Source organism: Periplaneta americana, chromosome 2 (genome assembly GCF_040183065.1).
Source record: "Periplaneta americana isolate PAMFEO1 chromosome 2, P.americana_PAMFEO1_priV1, whole genome shotgun sequence".
Taxonomy (NCBI): Eukaryota; Metazoa; Arthropoda; class Insecta; order Blattodea; family Blattidae; genus Periplaneta; species Periplaneta americana.
Genome location: NC_091118.1, coordinates 17,648,080 through 17,671,041, shown reverse-complemented (window position 1 = coordinate 17,671,041; position 22,962 = coordinate 17,648,080). Strand labels below are relative to the sequence as shown.

General features: G+C 38.2%; 1 protein-coding gene across 3 annotated transcripts in view; it reads right to left on the bottom strand.

Annotated features, from left to right (window-relative positions):
• Positions 1 to 22,962, bottom strand: part of Ldsdh1 (Lipid droplet subset dehydrogenase 1) — a 219,110-nt gene that overhangs the window by 46,963 nt on the left and 149,185 nt on the right. The window contains exon 1 of one of the 3 annotated variants that reach the window (XM_069846614.1): positions 8,940 to 9,063. The exons of the other annotated variants lie outside the window; for them this stretch is intronic. Coding sequence (XP_069702715.1) covers positions 8,940 to 8,998 — 59 coding nt within the window. The 5' untranslated portion in view covers positions 8,999 to 9,063. Of the gene's footprint in view, positions 1 to 8,939; positions 9,064 to 22,962 lie in introns of those variants that run through there. 3 annotated transcript variants of the gene reach the window in all.

Here is a 22,962-nt window from a genome sequence, read left to right as displayed (position 1 = left end):
ATGTAATGATCCTCATGTTCTTAAATACTACAAGAAGTACGGTGTAATTTATAAAAAATTATGAAAGAGGGAAATAGAATACATTCGAATAGAAAAGTACAACATTCAGATAATGCAATTAAAGCTATTCGGAATATTATTGAAGTTAAACTTGTAGATATTCTAAGAAAGAAAATATTTTTTCATTAAAACCAGTGATTATAAACTAGAGGACCCCAAATCTTTTGCAAATTCTTTTAATGACTTATAGTATATTATACAGAAATATTATTAACAACTTAAACATTCAAGATTTTGCAAAAGATACTGCAATTGGTTATTTAAGAGATGCATTTAATAATTAGTATTAATATATGTAATTAGTCAATAACTGCAACAGTGCTTTTTCATTCAATCATAACATGAATAAAATTGAGTGAACATTAAATTAAACACTATTGGAAACACGTAGATAAAATAGTTAAAATGAACTGAAGGGGTGAGAATGAAATAATCCAAAAACACACTTTTTCTTACACATATGGGAAAGCTACTAATAAAATATTGTAATAACTACTCAACAAATGACATAGCCTAAGGACTCTAAACCTTTGTAAAAGTTTGTCTGTGTGGCTTAGGAATATTTTTTAATTTCATTTTAATTGTTAGTTTTTAATATATATGCATTTACATTGTATGTGTGTATGTATAAATGCATTCATTAGATTAACGTTTACAATATTATAACTTGTAATTTTGTATTGTCTGTGATCATTAACACTTAAAACTTGTAAAACTCTATTTCAAAGTTATTTAAACAAAAAAAAAATCGTTGTGTAGACTAGGAATCGAACTCGCACTTTTCTACACGAGACGCAGAAGTCTTAGAGTCTGAGCTATGGAAACGACACAAAAGCTTTCCTTTCTGTACGGAGTGTCGATCTAGTCATGAAGGTCTATTGTCGATTTAACTACACGATTTATGTATATATTTATCTTTTATTTACGTAATATTATCCTATTTTTGCAGTTTTTGAAGTGAATTTCGGAACGATGCTAGTAAGAAACCAAATAGCCTGAATTTAAGTAACTCCATATTCGTTATCTTGTGTATCAGTGCTCTGGTCTCCGATCATGCGCAGTGTCTTCCTTTCGCTAGGTTGTCGGCTTGTTTTTCGAGAGCCAAAAATGAATCCATACATTCAGGCTTACTTTTACCCATTGAGCGTTTTATATATGCAATGATTGTTTCAGTCAGAAAGGTGACCTGGGTGACATACACTACCGGTCAAAAGTTTTCGATCATCTATCACAACTATAGATTTGTGGTTAAAACAGGGATTTCGTTTTGAAATTTCTATCATATCATAATGCTAGAGACAGAAAATATTTATTTTGTTGGTCTATTTAGTTTTTCCGACATGTTTGTACAGTAGTAGCAAAAAAAAAAAAAACCGGAGCGACCCTTGTAGCTGATTTCAGAGCCTTGTTTACTCAGAGCACTATAGACTGGTAACTAAGACTTTCGTGGTTCGAATCCTGCCTGGGAAGGAAACTTTTTTTGTTCCTTATTCAAATTTATTCCCAATACTTTCAGATTGCAGCGATATTTTACTACTTAATTAACTTATTATTCCCAGAACATGAATTTTACCAGCAATCGAAAAGTATTGGGAATAAATTTGAATAAGGAACAGAAAAAAGTTTCCTTCCCAGGCAGGATTCGAACCACGAAAGTCTTAGTTACCAGTCTATCATGCTCTGGAGTGAACGAAGCTCTGAAACCAGCTACAAGGGTCGGTCCGGTTTTTTTTCCACTACTGTACATTGAAATAAGGTATATAGTTGTTTTCATAGCTGATCGAAAACTTTTGACCGGTAGTGTATATATATATATATATATATATATATATATATATATATATATATACACATAATACATAGTCTAGATACATTACAGGGTGTTAGTGAAATAACCTTGCAGCATGAAAGGCACGATAGGGTACACGTAAATGAAGAGAAAACCTATATTACGTTTTGTGGTTAAATGCAGGGTTAGTTAGAAAATTAAGTTTGAAGTTTCAGTAGTCCGGCAACATCGTCGTTAATACACTTAACGCTGGTTCACAATAAACCGGAAACGATAACGACAACGAGAACGAGAACGGAAGTAATGTTAAAATAAATGTATTTAAATGTGAGCATTCACAATAGTTAATTGTGAATGCAGACATTTAAATACATTTATTTTAACATTATTTCAGTTCTCGTTCTCGTTGTTGTTTCCGTTTCCGGTTTAGTGTGAATCAGCCTTTACTCGTGATACAGATGTAAGAGGTCAACGAACTCGGTGAGTCTCCGTATGTAAGTTGCATTCTGCTGACACGTTCCCACTCGCTCTCTTCGTGTAATGGCTGAATTTAAGGGTTTTTAAAATAAAATTTACACGAAAACTGTTCACGCTATTGAAATACGCCAGAGGGATAAATTATTTTTTATTAGATTTCCTATCGATATGACAAAAATCACGATCCTACTCGCAATAGTTACACAATAAGAGATTGTTTAACATTTGGGAAAAAAAACTATGAACTTTCCACCAATATGATATTATAGTTTTTTGTTACATATAACATGAGCTATTCGCTCTGGAAATCTACAAGACTATTTCACTTCCACCCCGTGTGTGTGTGTGTGTGTGTGTGTGTGTGTGTGTGTGTGTGTGTGTGTGTGTGTGTGTGTGTGTGTATATATATATATATATGTATATATATATCCCAAGTCCTGGAATCCTTTATCAACATCGGAAACTCGTACTACTGTCAAGACGTCACCTCAGCTTATATTTAACTATTGCATATGATAGATGAAATGAGATGAAGGTGGAGATTTTTGTTCGAATAATGGAGGGAAACGGGGGTTCACTGAGAAACACCTTCTGAAACGTTTGCTTTGTCCACCACAAATTTCATGACTTGGCAAGGGATCGAACTTGGACCACCGATATGGAAGAATAGCGCCCGTGCTTTCTTCTGTTAGCCCGTACTTTCTTCCGTTAGCCCGTGCTTTCTTCCGTTATTCCTTACTTTCTTCCGTAATCCCATGCTTTCTTCCATTAGCCCGTTCTTTCATCAGTTAGCCCGTACTTTCTTCCGTTAGCCCTTGCTTTCATTACTTAGCCCGTGCTTTCTTCCGTTACTCGTACTTTCTTGCGTTAGTTCGTGCTTTATTCCGTAATTCCTTGCTTTCTTCCGTTAGCCCTTGCTTTCGTCACTTAGCCCGTTCTTTTATCAGTTAGCCCGTACTTTCTTCCGTAATCCCGTGCTTTCTTCCATTAGCCCGTGCTTTCTTCCGTTTTCCCGTGCTTTCTTCCGTTAGCCCGTACTTTCTTCCGTAATCCCGTGCTTTCTTACGTTAGTCCGTGCTTTCTTCCGATAGACCGTACTCTCTTCCGTAATCCTGTGCTTTCTTCCGTTAGCGCGTACTTTCTTCCGTTAGCCCGTGCTTTCTTCCGTTAGCCCGTACTTTCTTCCGTAACCCCGTGCTTTCTTCCGTTAGCCCGTACTTTCTTCCGTAATCCCGTGCTTTCTTCCTTTAGCCCGTGCTTTTAACAGTTAGCTATGCTTTCTTCCGTTATCCCGTACTTTCTTCCGTAATCCAGTGCTTTCTTACGTTAGCCCTTGCTTTCTTCCGTCACCCCGTGCTTTCAACAGTTAGCTGTGCTTTCTTCCGTTATCCCGTACTTTCTTCCGTAATCCCGTGCTTTCTTACGTTAGCCCGTGCTTTTTTTCATTCGCTCGTGCTTTCTTCCCTTTGTCTGTTCTTTATTCTTTTCGCTCGTACTTACATCCTTTCACATATGCTTTTTCCGTTCGCCCGTGCTTCGTTCCATTCGCCGGTGCATTCTTCCGTTCGCCAGTTTTCTTCTGGTTGCCCGTGCTTTCCTTTCGTCCAGTGCTTTTTCTGTTCGCCCGCTCTTTCCGTTCGCCTGTGCTTTTGTTCGTTCATCCATTTGTTCATTCTTTACCTTCGCGCATTCATCTCACTCAGTCATCCATTAATTTCTCATACACTCAGATGCGCATCGCTGGAGATTCTACGTAACACTGTATTGTGGTAGAAGCAGGTCGTCTTGTGGTGAGGGAGACATTTCTACAAATTGTACTGTAACCGCCGAATTCCTTGTTTACTAAATTGCAAACAAAGAGGGACAGGAGAAGGCTGACGTAGCAGGCAAAGAAAAAAGCGTTAATTAACTGTTTGGATCTACTTTTTAAACCAATATTTCTATCAATTCAGATTGCCGTAGGAGAAAGAATGCAGCAATTTCATGACCTCAACATTGGTTTTATATTTCTCATAGAATTTTTATATATTTTCTTGAACATTATTCTTATTTGTACCATACAGTAATTGTGAAATTATTGTAGAACACATATCGTGGAAAAACAAGAAAAGATGTTAATGCTTACTTACTGGCTTTTGAGGAACCCGCAGGTTCATTGCCGCCCTCACATAAGCCCGCCTTTGGTCTCTATCCTGAGCAAGATTAATCCATTCTCTATCATCATATCCCACCTCCCTCAAATCCATTTTAATATTATGTTCCCATCTACGTCTCGCCCCTCCCCCCAAAGGTCTTTTTCCCTCCGGCCTCCCAACTGACACTCTACATGCATTTCTCGATTCGCCCATACGTGCTACATGCCCTGCTGATCTCAAACGTCTGGATTTAATGTTCCTAATTATGTCAGGTGAAGAATAGAATACGTGCAGTTCTTTGTTGTGTAACTTTCTGCATTCTCCTGTAACTTCATCCCGCTTAGCCCCAAATATTTTCCTAAGCACCTTATTCTCAAACACCCTTAACCTATGTTCCTCTCTCAAAGTGAGAGTCCAAGTTTCACAACCATAAAGAACAACCGGTAATATAACTGTTTTATAAATTCTAACTTTCAGATTTTTTGACAGCAGACTAGATGATAAAAGCTTCTCAACCGAATAATAACACGCATTTCCCATATTTATTCTGGTTTAATTTCCTCCCGAGTATCATTTATATTTGTTACAGTTGCTCCCAGGTATTTGAATTTTGATTTTAATACTTGCATTTAAATATGCAAAATAAAAATATATTCATTTAATGGGGAAAACCCTCGAAATACGCATTTATGGAAAATAAATTTGGTTTCATTCGAACCTAAGATCATGAGCTGCAAAGTATGTCAGAATGTCAAGCCAATAAAAAATTGCAATTAGATGAAGTTCCGCGGTCTAAGATCAATATAGCCTATAATAATGTTTTCACATTAAAGAATTTGGAAAACATGTTTCCTACTTGAGTTTCTTCTTCGGCCTGATGGAGGTCTTTCAAAATCTTAATTTAAATAACGAGAGAACTAGCCTTGACCTCGGGGAGGAACTTAGATTATTAGCGCTGTGACGTGTGAAACGTCTACATGCCTAGAAGAATTGGCTGTGACGTGATTGATGATGTCCTAGTATTATTTATCCATCACTGTAGACAGCAAGTTGACACCAAACGTACAATCTGTCTGAGGCTGCATCTTCCATCCATAGGTGGGAGGTACCAAATTGTGCATGACCAAGAGCGAACAGCCTGGGGTGATTACGTGGTCCACACGGACCGGGTTCGAGTCTTGGTCACACCAGGGAGTTTCCAGTTAAACACTCAGTGAAACTTGTGAATACAAGATGAACAAGGACAAGACAAGAAGAACAGGGGGAATAGAGGATAACAAGAGGAATGCAGAAAGAACAAGTGGAATACAAGGAGAACGAGGGGAAGACAGGGAGAACAAGGGAAAGAATACATGGAGAAAAATGAGAGGGGAGTACATACAGAGAGGGAATACAAAGAGAATAAGGGGAAGACAAGGAGAACAAGGGAAAGACAAGGAGAACAAGGGGAGTACAAACAGAGCGGGAATACAAAGAAAATAAGGGGAAGACAAGGAGAACAAGGGAAAGACAAGGAGAACAAGGGGAGTACAAAGAGAATAAAGGGAAGACAAGGAGAACAAGGGAAAGACAAGGACAACAAGGGGAGTACAAAGAGAATAAAGGGAATACAAAGAAAATAAGGGGAAGACAAGGAGAACAACGGAAAGACAAGGAGAACAAGGGGAGTACAAAGAGAATAAAGGGAAGACAAGGAGAACAAGGGAAAGAAAGGAGAACAAGGGGAGTACAAACAGAGAGGGAATACAAAGAGAATAAGGGGAAGACAAGGAGAACAAGGGGAGTACAAAGAGAATAAAGGGAAGACAAGGAGAAGAAGGGAAAGAAAGGAGAACAAGGGGAGTACAAACAGAGCGGGAATACAAAGAGAATAAGGGGAAGACAAGGAGAACAAGGGAAAGACAAGGAGAACAAGGGGAGTACAAACAGAGCGGGAATACAAAGAGAATAAGGGGAAGACAAGGAGAACAAAGGAAAGACAAGGAGAACAAGGGGAGTACAAACAGAGCGGGAATACAAAGAGAATAAGGGGAAGACAAGGAGAACAAGGGAAAGACAAGGAGAACAAGGGGAGTACAAAGAGAATAAAGGGAAGACAAGGAGAACAAGGGAAAGACAAGGAGAACAAGGGGAGTACAAAGAGAATAAAGGGAATACAAAGAAAATAAGGGGAAGACAAGGAGAACAAGGGGAGTACAAAGAGAATAAAGGGAAGACAAGGAGAACAAGGGAAAGAGAGGAGAACAAGGGGAGTACAAACAGAGCGGTAATACAATGAGAATAAGGGGAAGACAAGGAGAACAAGAGAAAGACAAGGAGAACAAGGGGAGTACAAAGAGAATAAAGGGAAGACAAGGAGAACAAGGGAAAGAAAGGGGAACAAGGGGAGTACAAACAGAGAGGGAATACAAAGAGAATAAGGGGAAGACAAGGAGAACAAGGGAAAGACAAGGAGAACAAGGGGAGTACAAAGAGAATAAAGGGAAGACAAGGAGAACAAGGGAAAGAAAGGAGAACAAGGGGAGTACAAACAGAGAGGGAATACAAAGAGAATAAGGGGAAGACAAGGAGAACAAGGGAAAGACAAGGAGAACAAGGGGAGTACAAAGAGAATAAAGGGAAGACAAGGAGAACAAGGGAAAGAAAGGAGAACAAGGGGAGTACAAACAGAGCGGGAATACAAAGAGAATAAGGGGAAGACAAGGAGAACAAGGGAAAGACAAGGAGAACAAGGGGAGTACAAACAGAGCGGGAATACAAAGAGAATAAGGGGAAGACAAGGAGAACAATGGAAAGATAAGGAGAACAAGGGGAGTACAAACAAAGCGGGAATACAAAGAGAATAAGGGAAAGACAAGGAGAACAATGGAAAGACAAGGAGAACAAGGGGAGTACAAACAAAGCGGGAATACAAAGAGAATAAGGGGAAGACAAGGAGAACAAGGGAAAGACTAGGAGAACAAGGGGAGTACAAACAGAGCGGGAATACAAAGAGAATAAGGGGAAGATAAGGAGAACAAGGGAAAGACAAGGAGAACAAGGGGAGTACAAACAAAGAGGGAATACAATGAGAATAAGGGAAGACAAGAAGAACAATGGAAAGACAAGAATAATAGATGGAGAAAAATGAAAGACAAGGAGAACAAGGGGAGTACAAACAGGCGGGAAAACAAAGAGAATAAGGGGAAGACAAGGAGAATACTTGGAGAACAATGGAAAGACAAGGAAAACAACGTGAAGACAAGGAGAAAAATGAAAATACACGGAGAACAAGGGGAATACAAGGAGAACAATGTGAATACAGGCAGTGCGGGAATAAAAAAAGAATAAGGGGGAGACAAGGAGAGCAAAGGTAAGGCAAGGAGAACAGGGTAAAAACATGGAGGACAAAGTGAAGACAAGAATAATACAAGAAGAACAAGGGGAATACAAGCAGAACGGGAATACAAAGAGAATAAGGGGAGACAAGGAGAACAAGGTGAAGACAAGGATAATATATTGAGAACATGGGGAATACAAGCAGAATAGGAATACAAAGAGAATAAGGGGAAGACAAGGATACAAAGGTAAATACAATGAGAACAAGTTAAAGACTAGGATAACGAAGTGAACACAGGAAGACAAGAAGAATAAGGGAAAGCTCATGGATAAGGAGAAACAAGGTGAATAAGGGAAAGACAAGGAGAACAAAAAGAATATAGGAAGAAAAGAAGAAACAAGGGGAATAGAAAAGAACAAGGTAGAGTTGCATTTTTATCAGTCAATTCCCAAGTTAGCTCCCTCCATAGCTAGTGAGGATAAAAACATAGTTTTATGTCAAAAGCAACCACATAATCAGTCCAATCGGGATTCAAACCTATGCTCGAGCGGAGCCAAATATCAGCAGACAAACGCTCTATGATCTGAGCTACGTCGAAAAGCACCACTCCTTAGTACACTTGGTGACATTATTAAATATAAGTAGGTACATTTATCCGATGGAATGTTTGTTACAGGTTGTCCACCAAAACCCCGAAATTCCGAAATCGTAGTATTTAAGTATTACTGTAGCTACCCGTACCTGTGCGATATTTGAAATGGAAGATATGTCTGTGATGATTTCAGAAGATTCTCTTGTTTTTTTTTAAATTTTCAAGACAGTAATGACATTTTTGTAACACGTTCCAAATTCGCATAAAACTTCTGTCCATGGAACTATCTGTGTCTCCCTTGTTATGTACTGTGCTGTGTTGTCTCAGCGGTGGCCCTGTACCATGTTGACCACAATATGTGCCAGTCTAGTACTGGCCCAACATAAACCCTTCCCAACATAGGGGTGGAGTGTAAGTCAGTGCGAAATAAAAAGGTAAAATATTACCGACGAAAGAATTACTCGTAAAAATTAAATGCAAAGTGTAACTAATAATTCTGAATATCTTGAAACCTGAAATATTGATAAAATTGCTAAGTAACATTATTTTATTGTGTGCGTTACTCACCACAACCAGTCGTCGATATAATTCTTGACTAGCTTGAAATGAGTCACTGTTAACTTCATTGGACACAACAGAAGCACTTACACCATGCAGACGCAAAGTTTTGCCAGAGCGCACTGATGCCACGGTCGCGCTTTCACACGAGTTCTGCGCCCGTGCCTCGCAACCCGTAAGTCGAGACCTCAGCGGAGCCAAAAGTAGGACTTCTGCTTCCAACGCCCCTCTCTCTTCTTTCATCTCGGTTCCCTGTAACATCTGACGCTAACCAAGATTCACTTTCTAACTCCAGGTTTTCCTCCTTTCTTGATAAGACAGATTTACACGATCAATGATCAAGGTCGCCTTCAGAACCAGTCACATACACAGGGTGTTTTTGTGTAATGTTTACGCATTCAAAGGCGTGTTCTTGTTTATTTCCAATAAATACCTACTGTTTGGCATAGTCTGTTTTTTTCAGAGGTTATATGCGAGTGAACCAGCCGGGGCTAGACTCCTATCCGCACATACACAGGGTGTTTTTGTGTAATGTTTACGCATTCAAAGGCGTGTTCTTGTTTATTTCCAATAAATACCTACTGTTTGGCATAGTCTATTTTTTTTTCATAGGTTATATACGAGCGAACCAGCCAGGGCTAGACTCCTGTCCTCACATACACAGGGTGTTTTTGTGTAATGTTTACGCATTCAAAGGCGTGTTCTTGTTTATTTCCAATAAATACCTACTGTTTGGCATAGTCTGTTTTTTTCAGAGGTTATATGCGAGTGAACCAGCCAGGGCTAGACTCCTGTCCGCACATACACAGGGTGTTTTTGTGTAATGTTTACGCATTCAAAGGCGTGTTCTTGTTTATTTCCAATAAATACCTACTGTTTGGCATAGTCTGCTTTTTTCAGAGGTTATATGCGAGTGAACCAGCCAGGGCTAGACTCCTATCCGCACATACACAGGGTGTTTTTGTGTAATGTTTACGCATTCAAAGGCGTGTTCTCGTTTATTTCCAATAAATACCTACTGTTTGGCATAGTCTGATTTTTTCAGAGGTTATATGCGAGTGAAGCAGCCAGGGCTAGACTCCTATCCGCACATACACAGGATGTTTTTGTGTAATGTTTACGCATTCAAAGGCGTGTTCTCGTTTATTTCCAATAAATACCTACTGTTTGGCATAGTCTGCTTTTTTCAGAGGTTATATGCGAGTGAACCAGCCAGGGCTAGACTCCTATCCGCACATACACAGGGTGTTTTTGTGTAATGTTTACGCATTCAAAGGCGTGTTCTCGTTTATTTCCAATAAATACCTACTGTTTGGCATAGTCTGATTTTTTCAGAGGTTATATGCGAGTGAATCAGCCAGGGCTAGACTCCTATCCGCACATACACAGGATGTTTTTGTGTAATGTTTACGCATTCAAAGGCGTGTTCTCGTTTATTTCCAATAAATATCTACTGTTTGGCATAGTCTGTTTTTTTCAGAGGTTATATGCGAGTGAACCAGCCAGGGGTAGACTCCTATCCGCACATACACAGGGTGTTTTTGTGTAATGTTTACGCATTCAAAGGCGTGTTCTCGTTTATTTCCAATAAATACCTACTGTTTGGCATAGTCTGCTTTTTTTCAGAGGTTATATGCGAGTGAACCAGCCAGGGCTAGACTCCTATACGCACATACACAGGGTGTTTTTGTATAATGTTTACGCATTCAAAGGCGTGTTCTCGTTTATTTCCAATAAATACCTACTGTTTGGCATAGTCTGCTTTTTTCAGAGGTTATATGCGAGTGAACCAGCCAGGGCTAGACTCCTATCCTCACATACACAGGGTGTTTTTGTGTAATGTTTACACATTCAAAGGCATGTTCTCGTTTATTTCCAATAAATACCTACTGTTTGGCATAGTCTGCTTTTTTCAGGGGTTATATGCGAGTGAACCAGCCATGGCTAGACTTCTAACCACGCTCACGACAGCTGATTCATACGTAACGACGCTACCATATGCGGAGGGTTCGTTTCGCGCTTTTGCGGTTAGTATTGTGTAATGATGTAACTACCGAATTCACAATTCATGTTCGAAATGACGTCCTTGTGATATCTGGCAGGCTGCACATCTCCTGAAGACATGTCCAGCAACTCGCCGCAGTTCGTTCTACGAAATGGCTCGAATTTCGTGCCAGATATTTTCTTTCAGTTCCTCAAGTGAATGTGGGTTATTCGCGTAAACTTTACTTTTAACCACTGAGGTGAAACCATGTTTCATCACTATAACAAATTAAGTTCGGGTCAAGTAGTCCATCATACACTGACTGTTGGAACCACATGCAATATCTGAGTCTGCTCTGATTAAAATAGGTTTCAGTTAAACTCTGAACTACAGGAATTTTGTAAGGTTTTAATTTTAATTGTTTCGTACCTCTTATCACTGAAGACTGTGACACCCCCTACCTGCTGAGCTACACGGCGGGATGATGTCGTAGGACTTCTCTCTAGTGGGTGGCCAATTTCATCCAACATCTCCTCAGTGAGAACATGCTTCACACATGTTGGTTTCTTATCCAATACTGATTCAGTCGTATGAAATTTCTTTACTATACTCCGTGTCAGTAGTAGAAAATGCATCTGAAGGTCATATTCAATCCCTTCTCCCTCCGCCCCGCGAACCTTAAAACTTCGCGTAATGTTACGAGTGAAGGTGTTATCTTTACCTCAGCCCACCCATGTTTTGAATCAGCATAGGTCACGTGGTGTCTTTTTTTTTTAATTTGGTTATTTAACGACGCTGTATCAACTACTAGGTTATTTAGCGTCGATGAAATTGGTGATAGCGAGATGGTATTTGGCGAGATGAGGCCGAGGATTCGCCATAGATTACCTGGCATTCACATTACAGTTGGGGAAAACCTCGGAAAAAACCCAACCAGGTAATCAGCCCAAGCGGGGATCGAACCCGCGCCCGAGCGCAACTTCAGACCGGCGCCTTAACCGACTGAGCCACGCCGGTGGCTCACGTGGTGTCAAATGGTGGTCCTATATGCATATAAGGAAAACATCAGTCTTTACCGATAGCCGTATTGAAAGCAGCGTGTTAATTGTGCAGTGTCATTGCTCTTTAAATTTGTGTCTATTATAATGTTTTATTATTTTTCATTTTTATTTTGCTAATTTCGTTTATTGCTTATTTTGGCATTATGGAGGGTGAGGCTGGACCATCTATCTACAGTACACCAGTTAAAAAACGCGAAATCACAGCAAAACGACTGTTTACAATGTTAGAACTTTCTTAAAGATCTTGCGGAACATCCCGAAAAATTTGCCACCATTGATTTTAGAAAATATCAAGATCTGACTGCAAATATGTGTGGGATTTCCAAACGAAATGTAAACAAGGTTTCGAGAAAGACCTAAAATCTACAGAACATATTGTGAAATGTTCTTCTCATACGACATCGCCACTGGTCGATGCTTGCCTCATTATCCGCCGCTATTATAGAACCAATCAGTTATTGGGACGCGGAAAGATTTTCCGTTGTTTGTTGATATGCGTAGTGTTGTTGTATGGAATGAGGATTAATAAACAAACGAAGCCACCGGCGTGGCTCAGTCGCTTAAGGAGCTTGCCTGCCGGTCTGAAGTTGCGGTCGGGCGCGGGTTCGATCCCCGCTTGGGCTGATTACCTGGTTAGGTTTTTTCCGAGGTTTTCCCCAACCGTAAGGTGAAGGCTAGGTAATCTATGGCGAATCCTCGCCTCATCTTGTCAAATATCATCTCGCTATCACCAATCTCATCGACGCTAAATAACCTAGTAGTTGATACAGCGTCGCTAAATAACCAACTTAAAAAAAACAGATACGGAATTAAAATTTGGAGCGAGTCTTGATGGGAGTCCATCTACTATATATGTAAACAACCGTTTCGCACGACTGTCCACAAGTAGCATATATACACATTCACAGTGTATTATAAGCTAAATTTTATTTCCGTATCTGTACATCTATTATCAGGCAGTACATCTCACTTGACGATATGTGTCGGAGGAAGAACAATTGTTTGTATGCATCTGAAGTCTGGCTAGTATCATATCTATCTAGTCAGCGATGTATGCAATGGAGGGGGAAGGAACTGGCCACCCTACCCTATTATCTCCTGACCTAGTTTCTTCATGAGTCCAGACCTCTCTTAGGACAGTTGATTTAATAACAACTGCAGTTAACATTTAAATATTTCATTTTCTTCCTCATCCTGTAATACGTGAACTACTGAATGTTTTCTATGGCTGTTAACGTGTCTGAGTCATGTGCACTTGTATTAATAGCAGGCTGGGAAGACCCGCGCTCCGAAACTTGATTTCGTGATTGTGATTCACACATTTCTCGCTTCTGTTTATCCTTATTTGTTCTCGTAATGACGTACTAGTAATGACTAATGAATATTACTTATTTGCTTACAAATGGCTTTTAAGGAACCTCACATAAGCCCGCCATCGGTCCCTATCCTGTGCAAGATTAATTCACTCTCTATCATCATATCCTACCTCCCTTAAATACATTTTAATATTATCCTCCCATCTACGTCTCGGCCTCCCCAAAGGTCTTATTCCCTCCGGCCTCCCAACTAACACTCTATATGCATTTCTGGATTCGCCCATACGTACTACATGCCCTGCCCATCTCAAATGTCTGGATTTAATGCTCCTAATTATGTCAGGTGAAGAATACAATGCGTGCAGTTCTGCGTTGTGTAACTTTCTCCATTCTCCTGTAACTTCATCCCTCTTAGTCCCAAATATTTTCCTAAGAACCTTATTCTCAAAACACCCTTAATCTCTGTTCCTCTCTCAAAGTGAGAGTCCAACCATGCACAACAACCGGTAATATAACTGTTTTATAAATTCTAATTTTCAGATTTTTTGACAGCAGACTAGATGATAAAAGCTTCCCAACCGAATAATAACACGCATTTCCCATATTTATTCTGCGTTTAATTTCCTCCCGAATGTCATTTATATTTGTTATTGTTGCTCCAAGATATTTGAATTTTTCCACCTCTTCGAAGGATAAATCTCCAATTTTTATGTTTCCATTTCATACAATATCCTGGTCACGAGACATAATCATATAATGAACGTATCTCAAAGTATACACCCATTAACGTTAATTAAAAGTTAAAATTACTAAACATTATGTAGATTGACTTTTTATTGTAAACTTTCATGAATTAAAGATTATCATAGCTGTATAAATTTCAAATGTCAATAGATTGACTTTTTATTGTAAACTTTCATGAATTAAAGATTATCATAGCTGTATAAATTTCAAATGTCAAAAATGACTGCCAAAAATATATTGATATAGGCGTAGTACTTTAAAAAATCGGTTCACCATTCAATTTAAATTAATCTCTGCTGATACGGTTTAAAATCCACTAAATTTAGTGGAAATTCCGCTAAATTGGCACCACTGAAAAGGATATCTTTATTTTTTTTTTCCCACGAGGAACGTTTCGCTTTAAGTAAGCTAATGTTTGCCCTATTAACTTATTTGTCTGTCTGGTCGGCTTCCTTGGATTATCTCACTCCGTACAAACACAGATAAGAAACCGCGCGTGTGGTAAGCTTGTTTAGTGTTGTAAATAAAGCACTAAACGACAATGCAATTGAAAAAGTTGAAATATGTATTACATTTCTTCGCACTTAGAATTAATACATTATCACTGGAACCTGGATTTATATACAGCATTCATATTCCATGCAAACTAATTTAATACAAGACTCCTACAAAAGACCTTTCCGGTTTCGAACACATGTAATTTACGTTCTATGAATCTGAGGTGCATGAAAATAGCACCAATGGAAAGAGAAACTCAAAAAGTTCAGTTGTGGTAACATTGTTTTCCGATGATATACGGAACTGCTCTAAAGTTAACTGTGAGAAACTTATTTTTCCGAAATGTCCGTGGTGCGAGGTTCCACTGTGTTTTGAGCATTTTTACAACGATTTCCACTACTGTGGTCAGTACAGTGAGTAATTTCAGATATGCTTACATTTCTTTATCATTTCTGCGTAGACTATTCTGTAGTCAGTTTCATAAATATTATGTATGTTTTATGTCATTTTCATTACTAGGGAACGGATTCCTATGTAATTAAATATTATTTTTGCGTGTGATAAAACACAATTAACAAAGTTAAAAATTCCGAACATGAAGTTTCAAGTTTAAAACCCGAATTTTATTTCACATAAAAACATATTTTCACAAAAAAAAAATGTAAATATATATTTTCAGGAAATCTATTATAAACACATAAATCTTGGAGTTTTTTTTTACTTAAATAATTTTTATAAGAACTTTTAAATATTTTAAAACTAAATCAATTATATCACTCAGAAGTACGTTATGTTTTTAAGAATTTTTTATTGCTTCGTGTTTCTAAGCGCTGTGTGGTGTATCCGTGATCCATTTTCGTAATAGTATCGCCTCAAGTTCTGAGAACTGCTAGGCAGCATATCAATGTTATTATTAGAGAATAAATTAACATGGACAAGGAGGAGAGATCTTGCAACACATAATTAGGAATGTTGATTGTTACTGAAGATGATTTCATTCCACGCTTTGTTTGTGAAACACAACAGATAAGAGCTCGGGTATGAACATTATTTAATTTAAACAAATCTCTCGCCTCTCGCTCATGTCTATCAAGTAAGGCAATATATTATATTGTTGTGATTCCCTGTTATCGGGCTTCGAAAATCAATATCCTTCAAGGTATACTGAAGGATGGTTATTTAAAAAACGATTTGGCTTTCCTATTAGCAAATATAAGCTTTTTGTGTGACACCATAAAAAAACTCGAAACATCCAAAAACCTGTTGTCTGAAACAGGGAGGTGAGTGCCGTGGAAATTAAACTAGACTCGCTACCAGGTTCAGAAGTGCAAGTACTAAGGGACAAATTCCAGAATGTGTTTGGGAAAAACAGTGGATATAAAAAAATGTGTAAAGTTGCTCAAGTATTGGAGGGTGTGCCTGTAGGTGAAATTGACGGTGTATGTGTTTGTGACATTCCTCTCTTTAAATATGCACATCTGACGTCCTGTGATTTGGAAAGATCGTTTTCACAGTATAAGTCGTTGTTCAGAGATAATCGGCATGGATTTGTGATGGAGAATTTGGAGATGGTCTTTGTTATTCACTGCAATTCTCGGCCAACTACTAGCACTCAAGTGTGATTGGTGAGTACCTAGTAACATTTTTTTTTTTTGAAGCTAAGTAAGGTATTTTTGTCATATTAAAAAAATATTTTTTTATTTTTAGCAAATATTTTCGTACTTTTTAGCACATAAAAAATAAATATTTTTAAATTTTTTAGCACATAAAAATCCGCTCCCTATTCATAACTTATACCGCAGTGACAGTACGGTATGCAGCTATATGAGATTGTCTGATATGTCAAGCATATAGCACTGTTTGTTGCATTAGCTGTTACAGCTCTGGATTGAAGAATTTGAAAAAAATCATATCTCGAAAACTAGGCTTTCTTCGGATGTAGAAATTTATAGGGAACTTCCTTATTTCAAATGGAACATATGGGGGGGAAATCGTTGTGAAAACATTACCAATTGGTGAGCTTTCCTTGTTAGTCAACGCTGCTTCAACAGTGCTAATGTAACAATTTTTACTTTTAGCAAGTGCCTCCCACCAGATGCCAACTCCTACATAACGGGGCTTGGGTGTCTTTCATGTTTGCTCTACGTATTCCACTATAATTAAGATACATTAACGCGTACAACGCCTCTCTCTGTGAGAACTGAGATTTCCCTTTGATAAAAACCCACGCCCGTGCGTGAGTCTTTGTCCTCTAGTTGAGAAAGTGACAGGGAAAAAGAATGCTCGATAAAAGATGGGACAATTCCAGCACAATGCAAGATGTCATTAATTGTGGACGGGTAGAACGTTCCCTTTTCTTCCTATGTCCGGTGTCCTGAGAGCCTGAACACTTTCCCCTCCATTCCCACTTAATCAATTACATCCAATTGTGTAGAAGTGTACTACATAACAGCGTTGTCCGCTTGACCCCGCGTTTATCTCATGATAGAAGCGTTAATGGTTGTTAGTTTGAGACGACTTACATTCCAAAGAGTCTGGAAAGTATTTATACAAACAATACGACAGACAGAGTGGTTCGAAACGTTATGTCAGTACGTTATAGAGCAGGCCTGCACAAAGTTTGCGCTCTCCGAGCCGGCTCACAGCTCTTGAGCGGAATGCAGGTATTAGCTGCGCTCTGTATAAGGGTGGACTGGAAGAAGGGGTGATCTCGTACAAAATATACACAAAAGGAAATACTATTACGAGTGCTTATGAAATGAATTCCCGTTCAGTGTTTGCAGAACTATCTTAGACTATTAATAATTAATAAAGAAATATTTATTTTACAGAAGTAATAGAAATTCTATAGCTACTTAAATGTACAATATCGTTTTGTTATATTTTTATTTATCAGTACATCAAAACGAGGTTTTATGCTGTTGGCAGCTGAAAGAAACAGTAGCCTACTGATCGTAATGAAACATCAGTTACAGATGTTCGATGTCTGCCTTTATTAAAGCTGATAATATAAAACAGTTGCTCACAAATATAAATGTTGAGCCAAACATAGCAATCATTTTCACAGCTAGCCTGTGTAGTCGTGGATATTATTGCTAATATTTAGTCTTGTAAAACTCAACCAGGCTAGTAGTATTTTTCAAGCGATCTTTAGCCCTTAGGTCACATTGAAGATCAATAAGTTCGAGTTGTAAATCGTTAAATGTTAAATGTTATGTTCCGTCTTTTAGATTCCTCCATACTGTACTGTAGCAGTAGGTAAGCAACGTGAAACAGTTACTGAGAATAGGCCTACACACTGCACTCTACTTGATAGCTGAGTGGTCGTTTCCCTCTCCTCTACCTATAGCAAGTCTATGTCATTCTGACGTATCTTCCTCTCCGTTTCGGCGAGCGGTAAACTCGGCTCTCCCACTCCGAAGGAGCGCGCGCGCTCGTTGAGCGCTGTTTGTGCAGGTCTGTTATAGAGGATTTCACGTTAAGAAAAAAGCATTGAGCATATGGAGCTATTCCATCAAATGACCAGTTGCCATAGAAACGCTTACCTACCACATAGCTTTTACAATGTATTAGAAAAGATCCATAAAAACCAATGCTTTTTTCTTAACGTGGAATCATCTACAGGAGATAAGAGAACTGATGATTATCAACAAGAAATGTCGATGTTTTTTCCCCAGATTTCGACCCATTCTTTAATTTAAACAAACGGGGACTTCGCTACTAAGTTATAGTTCGTACAACTTCCTCGTGTGCAGTTCGGTGACTTCTTTGAACGCCAACGTAAGGCCTGTAACACACTTGAAGAGTTTTCGCTAGCGAGAAATGTGTTGAGAGAAAGAGGCGAAGAGCCTTCCTCCACACACACACTTGGCGAGTTCTCGTTATCACAGATCACACCTCGCTGTGATCATCTATGCACTGCCTTCATGCAGAAAGCATTTTTCTGATTATAGTAATCATTCGTTGGGGGAAATATATTACTTTATGTATTTACGTATATTGTCGTACTTAAATATATAATTAATTGATTCACTAGCGGACTTACTTGTGTTAATTATGTAAGATTTGTGCGGCTTACAGCTGTTTCAGTGTTTCACGCACCATCCTCAGAGCCTACTAGACCTCGGCGTCATCTCGAACTTCTCTGCCTGTTATGTGGGTGTGTTTGATTGTTGAAAGGTGTTGAAGGGTGGAGTCAAATAGTGTGTGTGTACTGAAATTGATCTGTGTGTTGAGAATTTGATCGGGGTGTGTTTTAGTGTGTTTGTATATTTCGTATTGTTCTAGTGTGTTGAGTTTTTGGTTCTTGGGTTGTATGTATAGGATTTCCATGTCCGCATTTATGTTACTGTATGTATGGTTAGCATTGGTTATGTGACATGGAAATCCTACACATACAACCCAAGAACCAAAAACTCAACACACTAGAACAATATGAAATATACAAACACACTAAAACACACCCCGATCAAATTCTCAACACACAGAACAATTTCAGTACACACATACCATTTGACTCCACTCTTCAACACCTTTCAACAATCAAACACACCCACATAACAGGCAGAGAAGTTCGAGATGACGCCGAGATCTAGTAGGCTCTGAGGATGGTGCGTGAAGCACTGAAACAGCTGTAAGCCGCACAAATCTTACATAATTAACACAAGTAAATCCGCTAGTTAATCAATTAATTATATTCAAGTGTCAAAAGTAGTGTACGCAAGATTCAAAATGGATTAAATATATAACCTGTAAGTATGTTTAATGGTTATATATATCACAGATAAATATCTAAATTATCTCATTATTATTATTATTATTATTATTATTACTATTATTATTATTATTATTACCCTACTAATATTATTATTATTATTATCATTATTATTATAACTATTTCTTACCAGTGTTTATTATTGTCACACTAACATTAGTTATCCAATTTTTATTATTTACTTTCATGTTGTTTTATGATCTAGATATTAATGTAATAACTATGTAAGCAAATGTATTTAATTAGAATTAGAGTCTGGCTGGTCTGAAGAGAAGGCCTACTGGCCTTAGCTCTGCCAGATTAAATAAATAAATTATTATTATTATTATTATTATTATTATTATTATTATTATTATTATTATTATTATTATTATTATTATATTGTCGTACTTTACAAATTACGTACGAACGCTATGTTGAATCTGAGTATTCAGATGATGAGGAAATGGAGTTACATGAACATATTTTGTTAATGGAAAGAAAAAGTAGGCCTAAATTTAAAGCCAGAAATATCTGAAAATCACATTGTATCTTACGAAAATAAGGGCGAGTTTTGGACACTGGTTTCGATTGGAATGATGATACGTTTAGGCGTTATTTCAGGTTCAGTGGACCACAGTTATTTATTTTTTTTTTTGCCATTCATGATATGATAGAGGATTCTTTGCTATATTCTGATTAAAATTACGTAAATTGTTAAGACATATAAATACATTATTTCAAATGTTTAATCACTACTATTAAATCTCATCAAAATAAAATATAGCCCTATTTATTTTCAGATAATCTGATATTTGTCTCCAGATTTCTTCATTAAGTTTCGTGTTTTTATAGTTTTCATCTCTGGCACGACCACAGCAAAGGAATAAGGATTTGAGATTTGGCACTTGGAACGTAACTAGTCTTTATAGAACAGGAGGGGTAACATTAGTAGCAAAAGAACTAGCTAGATATAGAATAGACTTCGTAGGAGTACAAGAGGTTAGGTTAGATGGGAATGGCATATCACAAATAGGAGATTACTTGTTGTGGAAACAATAATCACCAATTATCACCTTTACTTTTTAACTTCGCTCTAGAATATGCCATTAGGAAAGTTCAGGATAACAAGCAGGGTTTGGAATTGAACGGGTTACATCAGCTTCTTGTCTATGCGGATGACGTGAATATGTTAGGAGAAAATACACAAACGATTAGGGAAAACACGGAAATTTTACTTGAAGCAAGTAGAGCGATCGGTTTGGAAGTAAATCCCGAAAAGACAAAGTATATGATTATGTCTCGTGACCAGAATATTGTACGAAATGGAAATATAAAAATTGGAGATTTATCCTTCGAAGAGGTGGAAAAATTCAAATATCTTGGAGCAACAGTAACAAATATAAATGACACTCGGGAGGAAATTAAACGCAGAATAAATATGGGAAATGCGTGTTATTATTCGGTTGAGAAGCTCTTATCATCCAGTCTGCTGTCGAAAAATCTGAAAGTTAGAATTTATAAAACAGTTATATTACCGGTTCTTCTGTATGGTTGTGAAACTTGGACTCTCACTCTGAGAGAGGAACATAGGTTCAGGGTGTTTGAGAATAAGGTGCTAAGGAAAATATTTGGGGCTAAGCGGGATGAAGTTACAGGAGAATGGAGAAAGTTACACAACACAGAACTGCACGCATTGTATTCTTCACCTGACATAATTAGGAACATTAAATCCAGACGTTTGAGATGGGCAGGGCATGTAGCACGTATGGGCGAATCCAGAAATGCATATAGAGTATTAGTTGGGAGACCGGAGGGAAAAAGACCTTTAGGGAGGCCGAGACGTAGATGGGAGGATAATATTAAAATGGATCTGAGGGAGGTGGGGTATGATGATAGAGACTGGATTAATCTTGCACAGTATAGGGACCGCTGGCGGGCTTATGTGAGGGCGGCAATGAACCTTCGGGTTCCTTAAAAGCCATTTGTAAGTAAGTAAGTAAGTATCGTATAAATAGGCCTACGGGTGATATCGTACAAGTTCGATAAGTTTCTGACTGCAATAATTATCAGCCATCTTTCCTCATTTTCAAATAAAAACAATACAATTCATCGCCACCTGTGATATCTTTTTCTACATTCAATCGTTATAAAGAGTATAAAATGTCAAACATCTTTGATAAATGTGTCAAGAAAATTCGCTGAACTACCGATTCCAGCGAGAAACTCGCGCGAGGTTTTTGCCGCGAACGAGAATCTCTTCCAGTGTGTGTGGACGTCCATTTGAATCCATGTTATGAATTTTTTAATTTTCTCGCAACACATTTCTCGCTGGCGAAAACTCTGCAAGTGTGTTACGGGCCTAAAGGGGACATTCTGGTGAAAAATATAAAAATTTTAGGACTCCCCCCCCCCATTTAAAACACCATTTTTTTCTTTTGTACGGAGGAGGGACCCGAAGGCACCCTGAGGCTTAAAGTGCTTATCACTTCTATTCTTGTGACTGATCGGATAGCCCAGCCGTGGCGAAAAGGCCATCGTGCGCCGAGCCACTGTGTAAGCTGCAACGTGCAAAGCACCTATGGAGGGACACCCGAGTAACGAAGAAAGAAATGAATAAGAAAACATAGGACACATTATCACAAGCTAAAATTAACTGTCTTCAGAATGTCTCTGCGACAGAGTTTCAAAATCAGAAATTATGTCACTTACTGCCAATCGTAGTTGATCACGAAGGTATTTGTCTGTCAGTCGTGATCTAAATTTGATTTTTACTATTTTCATTGTTGAAAATAATTTTTCACAAACGTAAGTTACAGCGAACATGACTTCAACAGAGCAAGCGAAAGAACGAAGCTTCAAATATTTATTTTTTTCCAAAGATTTGAAAAGTTCAATATCTGTCAAGTCCTTACATCTAGCTTTCATTTAACGTCACATTGTAAATCTGTGAGTTTAAATTGAAAATCTAACCGCATTATTCGTACATTTGCTGTAAAAGAATCGACGTACAGAGATGATAATGATGATAATAATAATAATAATAATAATAATAATAATAACACTTAATCTTTTAATGTTTCATCAGTAACATGTAGTAACTTATACAGTAATGCCGTTTTATGTTATACAACCGTTTTCCTAGTAATACTTGTGAACAAATCATACATTTAATATTTTCATCATATTGTCAGCAAAAGAATGCATCCTGCCATCCTACTTGAAACTTTCGTTTTTATAGAGGTACATGGTTTCGAGAGAGACATTGCGACGATACGCCACTCGCAGGTCAGAGACAAATACAAATGGAACGGAGTTTACTCCAGTGAGTGAGAGGGTGGGGGTTGTAGGTAGGAAGCAAGAGAAATGCACTGCGAGCCACAATGTGCTCGTGAGTCGCATTTTCGCCGCGGCTGGGATAGCCGAACGGCAGCGCTCTTGTACAAGTACAGCATGCCGCACCGTGATTGACCCGGTGTTACCCTATTTTTGAAAATATGCGTGTAAATATAAATGGATCCCCGTGTATAAAATCGCCAGCCGATAAACTAAATGACAGATCTTCAGAGACTTCAGATACGATAATGAAGCCAAGAGAGAGAGAGAGAGAGAGAGAGAGAGGGAGAGAGAGAGAGAGAGAGAAAGAGATAATATGTACGGAAAGATAGGAACAAAA